At 40.8% G+C, this 15,666-nt stretch overlaps 1 protein-coding gene across 2 annotated transcripts; it reads left to right on the top strand.

The window, feature by feature from the left end:
* Positions 1–3,362: 3,362 nt before the first annotated feature.
* Positions 3,363–14,801, top strand: LOC134539141 (protein AAR2 homolog). Of its 2 annotated transcripts, none has more exons than XM_063380891.1 (6): positions 3,363–3,545; positions 4,519–4,704; positions 5,247–5,362; positions 9,137–9,256; positions 9,916–10,210; positions 11,682–14,801. In XM_063380891.1, the coding sequence occupies exons 2-6, from the start codon at positions 4,520–4,522 to the stop codon at positions 12,130–12,132; spliced, it is 1,167 nt and encodes a 388-aa protein (XP_063236961.1). In that variant the 5' UTR covers positions 3,363–3,545; position 4,519; the 3' UTR covers positions 12,133–14,801. The 2 variants fall into 2 exon arrangements, with proteins under 2 accessions (XP_063236961.1, XP_063236962.1); XM_063380892.1 differs by having other exon boundaries at positions 3,374–3,727.
* The last annotated feature ends 865 nt before the right edge of the window (positions 14,802–15,666 follow it).

The following is a 15,666-nucleotide window of genomic DNA, read 5'->3' as shown; positions in this document are numbered from 1 at the left end:
GAGCTCTTATAAGTGATATCTACACCCTTTATACCCACCTCTATGTACCCTAGTTCTCAGATGTCCCCAGTGCCCCTCTCCATATATAGCCTTAAACAACCTGACTAACCTGTCCTCCCACCTCCTATTCTGTAATACTTCCCACTAAAACACCTTAATCATTTCATATGGACCATGCATTTCTCCCTCTTGCCTATCCTTTCTTCTCCACATACCCATCACCCACCTCGCTGCTCTATGCTGCACCTTCTCCAGCTCCATTACCTCAGTCACTAAGTATACTCCAACCTTGGCATAACCAATATCGAGGTTGCCTTTACCCACGTCCCTGCCTTCTGTAGGGTCATGCCAAGTAACTCCAGCGCTGTCCTCCTCTTACTCATCATGAGCTGAACCTGCCTTGTCCATTTCAGGTTATTTTGCAGGATTATCCTCAAGTACTTATTTTTCTGACAACCTTTATCTCCTGCCCCTTCCAGCTTTACACTTCTCCTGTTACCTTTTCTTATTCGTAAATCTAACCAAACCACCTTCATTTTCCCAAAATTCAGCTACATACAGTTCTCTTCTGCCCTTTCTAGATTCCCATGCAGAAAGACCCCTTTCCTCACCACCTCATACACCATGCAATCATCAGCAAACACTCTCATCCTGGCCTTCATTCCATCTTCTATATCGTTCATCATTATTGTGAACAACAGAGGCCCTAGCACACTACCCTGTGGCACTCCTGGCATCACTTTTCCTTCTTCCTTAATCATCTTGTCTTCTTTCCCTAAGTAATTTTCTATCCAACTTATCACCCTGTCTTCCTTTACCAACAACTCTACCTTCTCCATTAACCTTTTGAGTAGCATTGTATTGTATACAATAAATTGTAGTGGTAGGTGATTTACAGGGGCCCTCTGCACAAGCAGGAAACATAATTACATTATATGCAACCGCACAACGGACTTCAAGCACGCATTTATCTTGTGTAACTAACTACAGGGCTCTCTTCCCATATACTACGACAGTCCTAAACCTTAATCATCTCCACCATTCACGTTGGACAAATTGCGCTCGCAGTGACAAAACTGTCTGAATTGTAACTATATGTATGTATAGTCACCAACCTTGTAAACTTTGCCGTCGTCCGGGGTCTCGGGCTCGAGTCCCGGTGTGGCTCCTAGTGGGAAAAGGCGGCTCTTGATATGTATTGTCCGGGTGGGCGCCAGACTAGCTCGGTTCTAGTCGTGAATTTGGGGTCGTGGGTGTATGTGCCCCTGCGTGGCCCACTAGGGCCGGCGGCGGTGTTGCGTGAGATGGCGTTTAAATAAGAGACGTGGAGTTGAGGTGGCGGTGTCGTACCTTTTATTCATAGGATCGAGTCGTACACAATACAACACTCTACAGAGGTCCCCGGGGGGGGGGGGTTTAATTCGTTATTCCGTGGCGCCGTATTGTTTGTGTTCCGCGTTACGTGGGCCTCGGACGCTGTTACGTCTCATACGTCTCACTAGTTACACGGGTAACGTAATTTCGTAACACAAAGGCGGGACACAAAATACACTGAATTAAGGGGGCGCGCACAAGTTACGTGGCACTCGTTACTCGGGTAACGTAAGTTAGTAATACAAAATACGGGACACAAAAACACACTGAATTAAGGGGGCGCGCACAAGTTACGTGGCACTCGTTACTCGGGTAACGTAAGTTAGTAATACAAATTACGGGACACAAAAACACACTGAATTAAGGGGGCGGACGGTTGGAGACGGCCAATCCCGTATGCGAATGTCTCTGCGCGGGTGTTGTGCCCACTGAGGTGAAACACGCACCGCAATTAAGTTTGTCCAAGTTCCCTTGCGGGTTTGTGGTCAGCGCCGTGCGCGTGACCTTAAGTAAAGTTCTGTAAGTTGCGGGAGACGGCCCGTGCCGTATACTGAAGATCAGCCCCGCTGACCAAGTGTGGTGCGGGGTGTCTTTAAATTGATGCGGTCGGATTAGGTCCTGGACCGAAAAGAGAGACCGGGTACTCACGGAGAGGTTAAGTAAAAAAAGGGGTTCTGTTAATTAGTGACTATAGTTACCGGACGTTACTTTCGATGAAGACAAAGGATGTTGCCTCTCCGTGGGACGTAGGTCCGCCCCGGTCCGTGGGCTGCGCTGAACTGCCGAACTGGCATGGCGTCCGAGGGAGGCTCGGCCTCTCTCGCGCCAGGCTTGACCTCATTACGCTAGACTCCAAACGGGTGTGTCTGGAAGAGACTTTATTGTCGCTAAAATCCTAATTTAATGTTCCAGGAGGAATGGGTACGGTTCTTCTCTTGTCTACTCAGGTTTTCGCGGTTTTGCCGTTAATCGCTGTTCGGCTCGCCTGACTCGGGTGGGCCATGGCCAGGGGTGTGTTCCGTTAGCGGGAGCGTATACTGGCGGGTGCAGGTCGGGCTCTGGGGTGGTCGTCGGCCGGACGACGTCAACTTTGTAAACTTTTAAACGACTACTCATCATCCCCTGTGTCAATCAGAAACGAACAGTGAGCCGTCAGCATCAGTGTACTTTGGCCATTATGTATAAGGTTATATAATGTTGTATCGCATGTACACACCGACACATTAACACCCAAATGAACTTCGCCAGCCTGCAGGTTAAGGTGCATTGGGATGAGTCTCAGCTCCAGTACGAAGCAGACTACATAAAGAAAGAAACAGCACCATATGGTGGTGCCTTATTAAAAAGTTTCAACTTCAAGTCCTCTTTTATTCCATTACTAAACAGCATCCGAAATGGTTTTCTACTCAGAGGGGCCTTTGCTGAGCCATTCATGAGCTGCCTCTTTTTAATGTGGCCAAGAATCCTAACCTGAAATCTCTGGTGCTCTAGCGCATGGTAATTACCTAGCATGTGCTCCTGGCACAACACATAGCAAATCATTGGAGGCAGGTGTGAAATGTAATAGCTTTAACTAAAACATGGTTCTGTTTGAGAAAAATTGTTAAACAAACCTGACATCAAGAAGCTTGGCTTCTGGATTGTAGCCGTGTCCTTGGCGAATAATTCACCGACGTTTCGGTCGACATTGCAGTCGCCATCATCAGGAAGCAACTGCTACAACCCAGAAGCCAAGCTACTTCAGACATTGGCCGGTAAAGCCTGCGAACATTATTCTGACATCAGATAATAGTTTTTGTGGCAAAACGTAAGAAAATGACACCCTTATATGCATAAACCTGGATTTGACTATCTTTTCAATGAACATGAGGTAGTAGGTAACCGTTTTAGGTAAATAGAACGTGAAAGAGGTTATAGTCAAAATATATCTTGTTGAACGTACCTCGAACATTTGATACCGCTAGTCCATAGAATGAGCTCAATGCGTTAATGTCGTTGGTGTACTCTATGATCGTTCTTCGAAGTTGGAGCAAGTGTTTTGGTTGTTTACATTTTAACATTAAATAAATAAAAAAAATAACAAAATGGATTGTCAGATTTTCATTTAACATAATAATTTTTTGATGTTTTTGTGGTTTCTTAAAGTGCATAAGTGAGGTTTTATTTAACAGGTAAACAAATCCAGAAATATTGTATTGTTCGGGGGTTATTGTGTCAGATCTTTGAAAGATATTGATTGCGAAGGGGAGAAGGGAACTGGTAATCGAGTATTTAATGGGAAAGGGAGTTTCATCTGTCATCATTGATGCATACGTATCTGGGATAGGACATGCTTCAGGAAAGAAGATGGATGGTGAGGCTGGCAAGGCTGATACAGTTGCGATGGATAAAGGGAAATGACATGAACTGCACAGTAGGCTATAGAATGGTGCTGGAGTCTTCATCATAAATGTGTTTTCATTTCTAACGGAATGTTAAGAATCTCAATAGTGGGAAGGACTAGGTGACCAGAGGAATTGTGGGGTAAAGATCATTAGATAGGAGGAAATATAGTATGAAGTAGTGAGAGAACATGATGCAATAAGTTAAGCAAAAAATTATTTTCATGTTTTAAGGATCAGAATATGTTTGGCACTACAAAGAAAGTTAATTTATAGGGCTTATGTAGTGGTACAACCACAGGACTTTCAAAAAATAAGAAATCATCATCACAATCCGTGGCTACGTCAGAAAAGTAAAATTCCTTCATCTTCCTCTGTTCTGAGACATATTTTTTTTCTTCACTGTAGGATCCTAGTATATAGAACAAACCTCAGCTCTAAAATTAAACCTTGTGTGAATAGTGCAGTGTCAGCATTTCACTTGTGCATTTTCATGGAGTCGGGGTCCTAGTATCTAGACATACCTGGGGTCGAAAAAAGAAAAAAAATTTGTGGATAGTGCAGCATCAGCATCTCAATCATAGATTTAACGGAGTAGCAACCTAGTATCTAGAACATGCCTCGGCTTTAAAATAAAACCTTGTGTGAATAGCGCGTCAGTATTTTCCTGTGTTCTATAAATCTTTGTGCACATCAGAAGTAATGATGGTAAAATGCGGTAGCTCTACGTGGAGCCTGAAAGGGTGGTGACGTGCGATGGCAGGATGAGCTCTGGGCCGGAGATGGACCAGGACCTGGCGAGGAGGCTGTTCGCGGAGGGCGGCTTCTTCGTGTGCCTGGGCGTCCCCGCGGGGACGGAGCTGGGCATAGACATGAAGGTGTGGACCACACGGGAGGACTTCAGGGGAGTCAAGATGATCCCGCCCGGGGTGCACTACGTCTCCTGGAGGTGAGTTGTGCAGCGGCGGGGTGACCAAGAACTGCCACGTTTGGTCCGCACCCAGATCAGGGGTGGTCTAACCCTTCCAACAGCGAGGGCCAGTTACAAACATTTAAAAATCTAGCTGGCCAGATTGTATTTTCTACGGACTTTGTTTGATTTAATGGTATTTTGGTTTGCAATAGATCAGTGGCAGAACCCCTCTCCCTGTTTTCTGAATCTCACCTAGGATTGTTATAGACAGAAAAAAAAGCTTGATTATGTATAGGCAGCTTGCATTTAGCCAGGGTGAAATGAATATGCGGAATAGTCCTGGCTCAACACATTGCGCTCCTACTATATTCTTTCTTTAAAAAAAAAAAATTGTCAGGCAAACCTTACAATTATTTTCCATTTATTTGAGTAAAAAAAATGTCCAGTATATGTATGCATGGTACTGGGGGAGAATTCTGTTTGCGTGGGGTATGAAGTAAGATTAAATGCAAAATTAAATTTTTTTAACCATAAGGAACTAAAGAGGAAAAATTTTTGAATGTTTTGTAATGTTTCAGTGCCACGAACAAACACGGCGATGTTGCGCCCCGCGTTGGGTTCGTCCACACTTTCAAGAAATCGGAGCTTGTGGTCCGGCGATGGGATCCTGATGCGGAAGACTTCAGTCAGAATGGCAAGATTGTAAAATGTTTTATTATTATTATTTATACAATTTTTAATATTTCTTCAGGTAGTAAGTGATGTTTAGGTGAAAATCATGTTGCAGAAGTACTAATAAGGTAGATGTACCAGTAGTCGTCATGCTAAGAAGAGTTTTATAAAAAAAAAAAATTGTGTACATAACCTTGTAGGTGTATTACTGCCCCTACATGTTTGTTTTTAACCTCAAACTTTACTCTACAATGCTATCCAACACTCTTCGATAAACACAAATTATTTTTGTAAATTTATAATTTTGAAAAAAGTGTGATTTCGAGCCAGTAGTCGTCATGCAAATTTTCGTGTTTGCCAGTGTTCGTCACATGTTTGTGCCAGTAGTCGTCATGTGCGATTTCGGCTGCATTAGTTTTAATTCATGGATCCAGAATGATAGTATTGTACTATTTGGGCTTCAAATTTTATTTGGTACTATATTTTAAACATCAAAATGGCATTTCATAAAGATCGTTCAGTATTATAATGAATAATCCTCATTAAATTTTGAATTTACTTACAGCACTCACGGAACAAAGAGGGACAGCACATAGAGCTGTAGCAAACCGAATGTATTCGTTACTGAGTAACGGGTGTGCCGTCTAGTAACGAGTAACGAAACGTTACACACGGCTGCATTTTGTTACTCGCATTTCTCGTATATTTTACGCATGCGCGCGCATATTCAATGAATTTACGATACAAAGAACGATGTTTGTTTATTAATAAAGTATAATTTGGAAATTCCTCGTCTAAGTTTTTTTACTGTTTATTAAAGGTATTATGTGTGTAGACAAAGTTTGAGATTGGAACAGAAACAACGTAACAAAGTATTTTTTTACAAATTAGAAATATGTATGTTTTTGTTTTTCACTATCGCGTATTTTCACGTTTTTTTGTTCTTATCTTAAAAGAGATATAATAAAGCCGCTCTAATGAGATTTAATTGTTTCTTGGTTAACAAAAACTGTTTAATTATCAAATATTGTTAATTGTTTATATTCCATTTATTATTATTTACGCGACGTCATACTGTACGCGTACGCAATACGACTCAATTCGTTGCTGCAACATAACATAGCATGTTATGCGGTATCACAAGTAAAATATAAAAATGAATCAGGGCCCGCCCATTTTCCTACCCAAGGGCGATTTGCCTTTGTATTTATCGGACAATGTGTTCCTTGGCACACTATTTTTTTCCGCTGCTCATTTTATACTCATACCATTCGCTACATCTTTAAGAGCAGCTTCCATGGCTGACTCTTCATACAACGGTATTTTCCGTTTTGGCATTTTGCCCTGTAATTAAAGAACGAGACACATTACAATGTTTAGTTTACTTATTAATGTCAAAATATATATCGAATGACCCCTAAATTAATGTAAACAACAATGCCTACACAATTTTTGCAATCAATAAAGTAAAGTAATTTCCGACCCAGAAGTCGTCATACACATGCATCGGAAGTCGTCATAGGTGACGACTACTGGATCTGATCATAATAACGTACTTTGTCTATTAACAACAAAGAACAAATATTATTTAAGAACTTTAGGGTGTAACTTAGCACAACTTTAAATAAAATATTAAATGTACCAGTGCTCGTCAGGTATGACGAACACTAGCAATACAAGGTTTTTATTGATCCAGTTTTCGTCACCCTAACTAAATCATACAAAGAAAACGAATTTTTTTAAATAAACACTTTCACCTCTTCAAGAACATTTAACTAACACATTCAGCACAAAACATCACGAATAAACATGAAAAATTACAGAATTAGAAGTAAAAATGTGCACTAACGTCCTTAGTGTTTTAGTATAGGAATTCCCCTATTTATCTTCACTGCTCTACGAACTTTTGATGCACGGACTTTTTTTGATTGAAAATAGTGTTTGTTCCGAAAACTATTGTGGTAATTTCAGCTAGAACGTCGACCAAATTTTTGTCAATATTTAAGTTGGCGATATATTGAGCTACTTCTCTATTATTTACATTTGAAGTTGCTAGTGACGACCATTGGAGCAGTGACGAGTACCGGTGCACTTACCTTAGTAGAAGTGAATACTGTCAGAATCAGTAAAAAAAAAGCTGGGATGCAACTAGGAACGTTATTTTTCTTTGCTGCGCAAAATAAGTCCCTTGTTTCACTAATTAGTATGCACTTTGCAGTTAAGATTATACATTTGTATGGAAATTTTCAAAAAGGATTTTTTTTTCTGTATGTTGTAAACTAATTTAAGTCTCTAAAACACACAGATTCTGTTTTCTCTGGCAAGTAAGTCGATAATATAATGCAATTTCAAAGAGCTTAATGTTGCTTCTCATCTTGTACCAATTCATCTCTTGTAACTGTAATTACGTCACTGTTACAAGAAGAAGAAAAAGGTAGATGAATTCACTTACAACCTTAACATATTTGTTGCTCTGTATGTCATATTTAACTTTATAATATGGTCTTATTTTGAAGCCGAAGAGTTTAAAAGCAAGGTACAATGAAATATCTTTAATCCATTATGTTCAAAACTACGGCCATGCTGGATTAGTGATTTTGCCGTATCATTGAACGTCAGTATAGTGTTAACTGTGATACCAAAAGTGCAAACTTGAAATGTAACCGTAAGTAAACAGGAATCACTGCACTGAAATAGAAACAGAGAGTAACTGTAAATTTGGAGCGAACAAAAAATGCCAGCTGCACAGTATTGTGACCTAGCGGTTAAGGTCAACATCCGGAATCCATTCGTGAAAGTCTGAACACGATTGACTCAATTGGTGCTGGATTATAGGATAAAACCACAAATGATGTTAGGTGGGACACAGAAATGTCCGGGAAATTGGCTGAGGGAAGTGTGTGGGAGCTCCGGTTAAATCCAAGTAAAAATTTAGCAGGTTAATTAAATTACTGTATTTACCTGAATGAACATAATGCGATGGTTTTTACCAAAACTGCTAAACCGTAAAGTAATATTAAAATCTCAAACTTGTATCTTGTCACTGGAAGATGTGGATTTACAGCGATGGGAACAGCTTAGTTGAAAAACCACATGCTCTGCCTTGTATTTGTGTCACTTAAGCCACTTTAGACAGCTGGTAATTATTGCCTCCTGAAACTCCACTTATTTGAAAAACTACATGATCTGTCTGTGAACTGCATCAGTTATAATAATTTAGTCCCCTCTTGTTTATGGCTTTCTGAACCTTGTGGTGGGAAGACGGGTGTCAGCAGGCGTGACAGAGACAAGATAACACTTCCGAATGGCTGTTAGTCAAGGCACCTCCCTCCCCCTCCTCACCATAACCTTCCTGGCAACCACCATGTATCACAGCATTCTCTCCTCTCTGACGAATGGCTTGTGAACTATAGCCATCAAACTCTTTTCCTTATAATTGCTACCCTTTTAATGCTACTAATTGCTGCTTGCTGTTTCGAAATAGGCCATGCAAATCGCTCTACCGACGGATAGTGGCACCAGAAAAGCTGTTAGTTAAATATGGTATAATTTTAATAATTTAAATCATTTTAAGTTTCAGTGTATTTTAATTGTTACTGTTCCTCAGTAAAGAAATACTGTATTCATAAACTCATGATCAAAAAGTTTGGGGTTGCATCATATTTAGTGTCGCAGTAAATTTCTGGTAAATACGGTACTTTGCCTCATGTCACGACTGGAAGCAAGCCTAAGAATCCTGGGATCTCAGATTTTTAACGTACGTACCATAAGTAGTGTTTCATGTTGTGATTTCCAGAAGTACCTGATGAAGAAAAAAAGCGATTGAGGTCAGACCTGTTGAACCTGGACAAGTTTCTCATGCCGTATCCTTTCGACACATGGAAGAGATGGAAACAGCTGTCTGATAAAATCACAGGTGTGTGTAAATGAAGTCAGAAAATACTTTACACGATAGTCCTTTTTCCTCGTGGAGGACAAAGCGCGGCCATGGAGTCAGTAAGCATCTGCAGGAGGTTCTGAGAGGTTGCTTGTCGGGCAGCGGCTCAGATTTAACATATTAATGTAGTGGAGGTGACAATTTCATGGCTGCGGTCTGCGCTATGCTGAACTGAAACACTTTTGGACATTTTTAATTATAATTTTTTCGGCCACAGTCGGCGTAGCCAGGATTTGTGTATGGGGGGTGTTAAGAAGCATGCCCCCCCCCCCCCCCCCCCCTCCGGGAAAATTTTTGAATTTTAAGGTGTAAAATAGTGCTATTTTAGCAGTTTTCGGTACTTAAATTTAAATATTGTAATGGTAAGAATTTTATTAAATTTTAATATGAAATTTGTTTGAGTGATTAATAAGAAATTAATTAATGATTTGGTGCTAAAGAGGGGGGGGGGGGGGGGGTGTTTGAACCCCTAAACCACCCCCACCCCCCCTGGCTATGCACCTGAACACTCCCATTCCACCTTAGCCTACCTCAAATATTTACAATTTTACATCCCTAGACATGTTCCGTAGTAGCCGCAACATGTCGTGGATCGGCGGGGTTCGAGTTTGAACGGGCGCGTCACACGCGTTGCACAGAGGCGGTCGCGGAACGCCTGGTGCCGGCCAGCGGGAGGATCCGCTCCGCACTGGACCTGGTGCCCGCTGGCGGGTCGAGCGGGGACAGCCGACGCCGCAGCAGCAGTGGTCGCAGCCGTGCCGAGGACCGCGAGGAGGCCCTGCTGCCGGACATGAGGCCCGCCCCGGGCACGGGGCTGCGCTTCGCCGAGTTCCCGGAGCTGCGCTACCCGGAGGGCTCCACCCCGGCGGAGGTGACCCGCCACTCCCTGGACTCCAGCTACGTGCTGGAGGCCTTGCTCGCCCAGTGTCGCAGGTGCGTGCCCGACCGACACTACTGGCGTCCCAGGGTGTCGGCAGGTCGCAGGAGTCCCGGATAAACAGCAACGATGCTGGAAGTCGCATAACTGTAATTTCTTTTCGACACCTCACTTCACAGTTGCACATTGAATATAAATAACACAGGTCTGCGATGAAAAAGTTTTTAAGATTAATTCATCACAAACATGTAGATTTTGGTCTGTATATAGCAAATATAAACTCTTTGTTTTAACGTATCACATCACATTCTTTTTGCATATATATAAATATATAATAGTTCGTTAGATCGGTAAGTTAGTTTTTTTTTTTTTTTTTTTTTTTTTTTACAAAATTGATTGCATGATCTATATTTCTATTCTATACTCTATGACCGACCATCCTATAGTCTATTGTCACTAACCTGCCTTTCCCCTGTGATAAAAAGTATCAAAAAAGTTTTATGTAGTGTATGACTAATCATAGTGGTTTTAAACTGCAAAAAAAAAAAGTGTAATAAAAGATTGTTTTATTAAATCTGTAACTATGGCTCCTCGGAGTTGCAAAAACAATCCAAATGTATTTTGCTGTATTTGCGGACAATATACAATAGTTAAGCAAAGATTAAAAATAACAGACTTTGTAAAAAAAATGCTTATTATGCTTACTTCGGAATGAGGTTATGTTACCAAGAGAAACAGTGGGTTCTGCATACAGTATGCCGGCTATGTGTTGAAGTGTTAAGATAGTGGACTTACGGTAAATCAATATCATTGTCATTCGGTATTCTTATGTTGTGGCACGGCCTTGTTGGATTAGCAAATTTTCTGGGTTATTGAACATTCGTATGGATTTAACTGGAATAACAAGTGTGAAAATGGTTAAATGTGAAAAGTAACTCGCTTGAAAACGGGGAACGCTGTAATGGAAAGAAAACCGACAGTAACAATAATTTCTGAGCAAAATAAAAAAGCTGGCAGTGCAGTAATGTAACTGGCAGGAAAGTTAACAATCATAATAATACCTACTACTGTAAAAAATGAACATGAGTAGCATTGGTCCCTTATTACATATGTGCCAAACAATAGAATAACGGTCAACAACCTTTCGCTCCAAATAGAGGTCATGTAGCATGAAAGTTTTTTTTTTCTTTCCTTGTGGTTGTAAATCACACCAATGTCAAATTGTTTTTTTAACTTTTAATTTATTTTTTTTTTTTTTTTTTTTTTGGCTCTATGTTAAGTTGACGGCAAGTTCGTTAGCGATGATGGATAGATGCTACTTACAAAATAACCCTGGAATTACATGCAAATATGAAAATACATAATGGAAAAACGAAATCAGGGTGGCTGATGCTGATAGGGTGTCTCGAATGAGAGTCTAGTCTCTTACAATTGTGCTACCTTGCTCAAATCTAATTAACTACAGTCTGATTCTTGCTTTTAACTAATGTGTTGGATTAAGGGGGGGAGATGTGTCGGGTGTCGCAGTGACGCAGACTTCCTCGGGGAGATGCAGTTTGCCTTCGTGGCGTTCCTGGTGGGCAACAGCCTGGACGCCTTCGAGCACTGGCGCCAGCTGGCGGGGCTGCTGTGCTCCTGCGAGGAGGCCATAGCGCGGCACCGCGAGCTCTACCACGACGCCCTCACCGTCCTGGGCCACCAGCTGGACGAGGTGCCCGAGGACTTCCTGGTGGACATCGTCGCCAACAGCAACTTCATCTACGTCAGCGTCTGCGACCTGCTGCGCACCGTCCGGTCCAGCGACGCCGTCGACAGCCGTCTCAGGAACAAGGCGGCGCGCTTCTCCGAGGGCCTCACCGCCAGGTTCGGCTGGGACTTCTCCCACGTGGAGGACGAGGACAGCGACGAGGCCCCGGTGGTGGTGGACGACTCTGGCCTGTGTCCCGGGGATGAGCACTCGTCATCGGGACTGCCTTGAGCATGGACAACGATAAGCTGCGGACTGCGCCCCGGTGGTAGTGGACGACTCTTGCCTGTCCCGGGGATGAGCACTCGTCATCGGGACTGCCTTGAGCATGGACAACGATAAGCTGCGGACTGCGCCCCGGTGGTTGTGATCGTCTCTGGCCTGTCACTGGGAGATGACTCATCCTCGGACTGCCTTGAGCATTGACAATGATAAGTTCTAGACAGTGCCTGCGGACTGTGCAACAGTGTCTGCATTGTTGCCAACAGAACTGTTTAAAAAAAGTGTATGTGTCGTAGGACTTAAGCCGGGTTTATAAACCACACCAGAAATGAAACTGTGCAGCAACAACACAACATGCAATCATTACAAAATTCACGGTCGTTTGTAAACCATGAAAGTCGTACAAAGTCCAATGATTTAAATCAAATATGTTATTTTCTTTCACCATGCGGAAAATTTTAACATGTGAAAACGTGATTTATATTATAAAAACATAATTTTGGCCTTCTATACACATAACATCTGTTTTTAAGTTTTTGGAACATCACTTCAAATATGGAAGGCGGAAACATAAGAGATGAAAAGTTGGCCAATACTTAAGTTGTGATTTTGCATCTGGCATAGTTTATATCTAAATTGGTATTTGAAAACTTTGTTATTGAACTTTTTTTATTTTAGTTTTCTGTGTAGTTAATAAACCCAGCCTTAGCATATGCTTGTTTCAATGCAGTTATTATTTACAAGTGCATTGAATGAAATGTTGGAAATTTCCCCCCCATCTTTTTGTTGCAAGGTTCGGTGCCTGAACATCTTCCCTTCCTAAGTTATTTTTTTTTCTTCCCTCCACTTACCTCCCCTCCATGACCTTGCACAGTGACAGCTGTTATCTTTGCTGCATCTGAGTGCGGTCATGAGTCAAATTATTCACGAATAAAACAAAAACTGTGCAGATACAAAAAAAAAATACATCGAGACCTTTGCTATTCAAAATTTAATTTTCTACAACTTTTATTCTTTGCATTTTTTCACTACAGTTAGGTATGTTTTTGAGGTATGGTGTGAAATTAAGACATTTTGGGAAGCTTTAGGATTTTAACTTTGACTTAAATCTTCTATATTCAGTTATTATGAGTACCCGTAGTTTCGAGGATTTCCCCTGCCATTGTCAGCTCTCATAATAGCGAGGTTCCACTGTATGAAAATCACTTATGTTGAAGTAGTTTGTTAACTATTAACTGCAGTCGTAATTGGTGAGAAATGATCCATTTGTGGTAAACTTAATGCTACCAGGGAAGTTCACATTACAACTGAGGGAATGTACTGGTTAATTAAAATGAATATTGTAACAGTTTGTTGAGTTAAACTTTGTACCTCTTAAGTACACATGATTACCAAAAAAAAACTCATTTTTACAGTAATTTTTCATTTTATGTACCGTATTGGTCCGAAAATAGGCCGACCTTTTTTGCCAGTTTTGTCAACCTTGAAATCTAGAGTCGGCCTATAATGGGGCACTAGCTAAAATAGTATAATTAAACACGTACATTTACAGGAGAATCACTTATGGCATAAAAATGTTATCAGATATACAATTAATTGACCTAAAATTACGCCGTACTTACATGTAATTAGTAATTTTTCCAACTTAGAAATTTAGTAAACACACTTAACCCCAATAACGTTTCATATTTTAAGTTAAGTACACAGATGTGGTCACTTGTAGCACATAGCTTATTATAGCTCGGTCTGGTTATTTTTTAACTGTATTTAACAGGCTGCGGTAATTTTATTTGCTTGTAAAATGTGGTATTTACAGTAAAAAATTAGTAAAAACAGCAATTATTTTGCAGTAAGGTTATTTACCATATTCTCCGTTCACTCTTACCGGAGTTTTGAAATAAACAAAGCATCTTGTAAACAAACATTTTCATTGGCTGCCGGCCGCCACGCACATTATTCGTGCGCAAGAAATAGTCCCTTGGTTACGTACCATTTGTATTTTTACCATGCCTTTTTTTTATAACAATTGTTGTTATATAGCATTATAGCGTTTCACCATTGATATACAATACAGTTTAATGTGTCAGCAAGTATTTACTTACAATTATGTTAGCAGACGCAGTGTGTACAGTATACAGTTGATGCCTGGCGCAACAGTTGCATTTCGGATTCGTGCGCGCACGGTTTGTATGGCTGACGCCTGACCGAGTTTTGTAAAACACAGAACGGGAAAGCCTTTGAAAAGTGCACAGAAAACTATTGTGTTGAATGTTTTTAAAAATTTTTCAAATATCCGGATTGTCGTGTGAACAATATTGCGAGTTTAACTGCGGAATTTACGGGTGTTTCGAATCGTAATACTATCAATTATCATACGTTACGGTGCTATTTTATTGATTATTCAAAAAATAAACATTGTTTGCTTTTTTTCTGCTAATTTCAAAGGTGTAATAAGATATGCAGAAACCAAATAATGTGGAAGCTGGGCGGAAATATGGTGTTGAGAAGAATTTGCGTTGCTGGCGGGCTCAAGCAAATAAATTAAAAAATGCAGTTTTCCCTGATTTTGAGTGTGCTGTAGAAGGGGTCGGCCTATTTTCAGGCCAATGCGGTAATTTAAACCATTTCTTTGTACAATTTGTGCTTATCTGTATAATATAAAAAAAGTTTTAACTTTCTGAGATGTTTATTATTTATGAATGTTCGTAAAATCTGGTTTAACCCTAGTTGCAATTAGTGCTGGACTTTGTGCACTATTTCTTGTTGGCACCTGTGATGCCTGATTAAACCCTAGCTACGGCACGACCTGCATCGAAAGAAAACTGTTTCGGTAGGTAACTTAAATTTGTGTCCAACAACTCACAATGCCATCTGATCTTCAATAATATTAATTTGCATAAAACCTGTAGGTAGTCACTTGTTGACACTTGATCCATGTTATTGTGTGTAAGTATGGCAATACTTTCTTCTTTCAATTTTTATATACTATAACCTGTCTGTGAAATGTTTTAAATTGATCCCTTTGAGTAGATTTTTACAGTAGTGTTTGTTAGCAAATCTAGTTTAGGGTTGCTTGCACACAAACACATTCAATAACCAGCCACCTGCCTCTTGAATCTGTACGAGATCAAATGTTCTGCAGCCCTAGGATGGATCCCAACCACCTGCAGAATTCAAGACGAAAATGGCAATAATAGGAAGGTGGAAAGATAAGCTCAAGCATTGTAATCTGCTCTCGGTATTATGGCTGTAGCTTTACCACGGCATGCTCGCATGTATCAGGTTTCAAGCGACATGAACCCGAGCTGATGCATCTGTTCATTGCGCCAGCCCATTGCATCACCTGCAATAATAATGTCTGTACTTTCTGCACAATTCATAAGCAGTGTAACATCTGGGAATGTCCATACAATTTTCCATTGTAGCTAAGCCAGTTTTATACGCTTTTAAGAAAGCCCTAGTTTGCACGCTATATGACATAGACCCCCTTAGTTAATAATAGTGCTACGAACTTATGTGGGGATAACTGGGTTCGTAAGAGAT

The sequence above is a fragment of the Bacillus rossius genome, chromosome 14 (genome assembly GCF_032445375.1).
Source record: "Bacillus rossius redtenbacheri isolate Brsri chromosome 14, Brsri_v3, whole genome shotgun sequence".
Lineage (NCBI taxonomy): Eukaryota > Metazoa > Arthropoda > Insecta > Phasmatodea > Bacillidae > Bacillus > Bacillus rossius.
The sequence above is the reverse complement of the archived record's forward strand: the minus strand, read 5'-3'. Positions and strand labels throughout refer to the sequence as shown.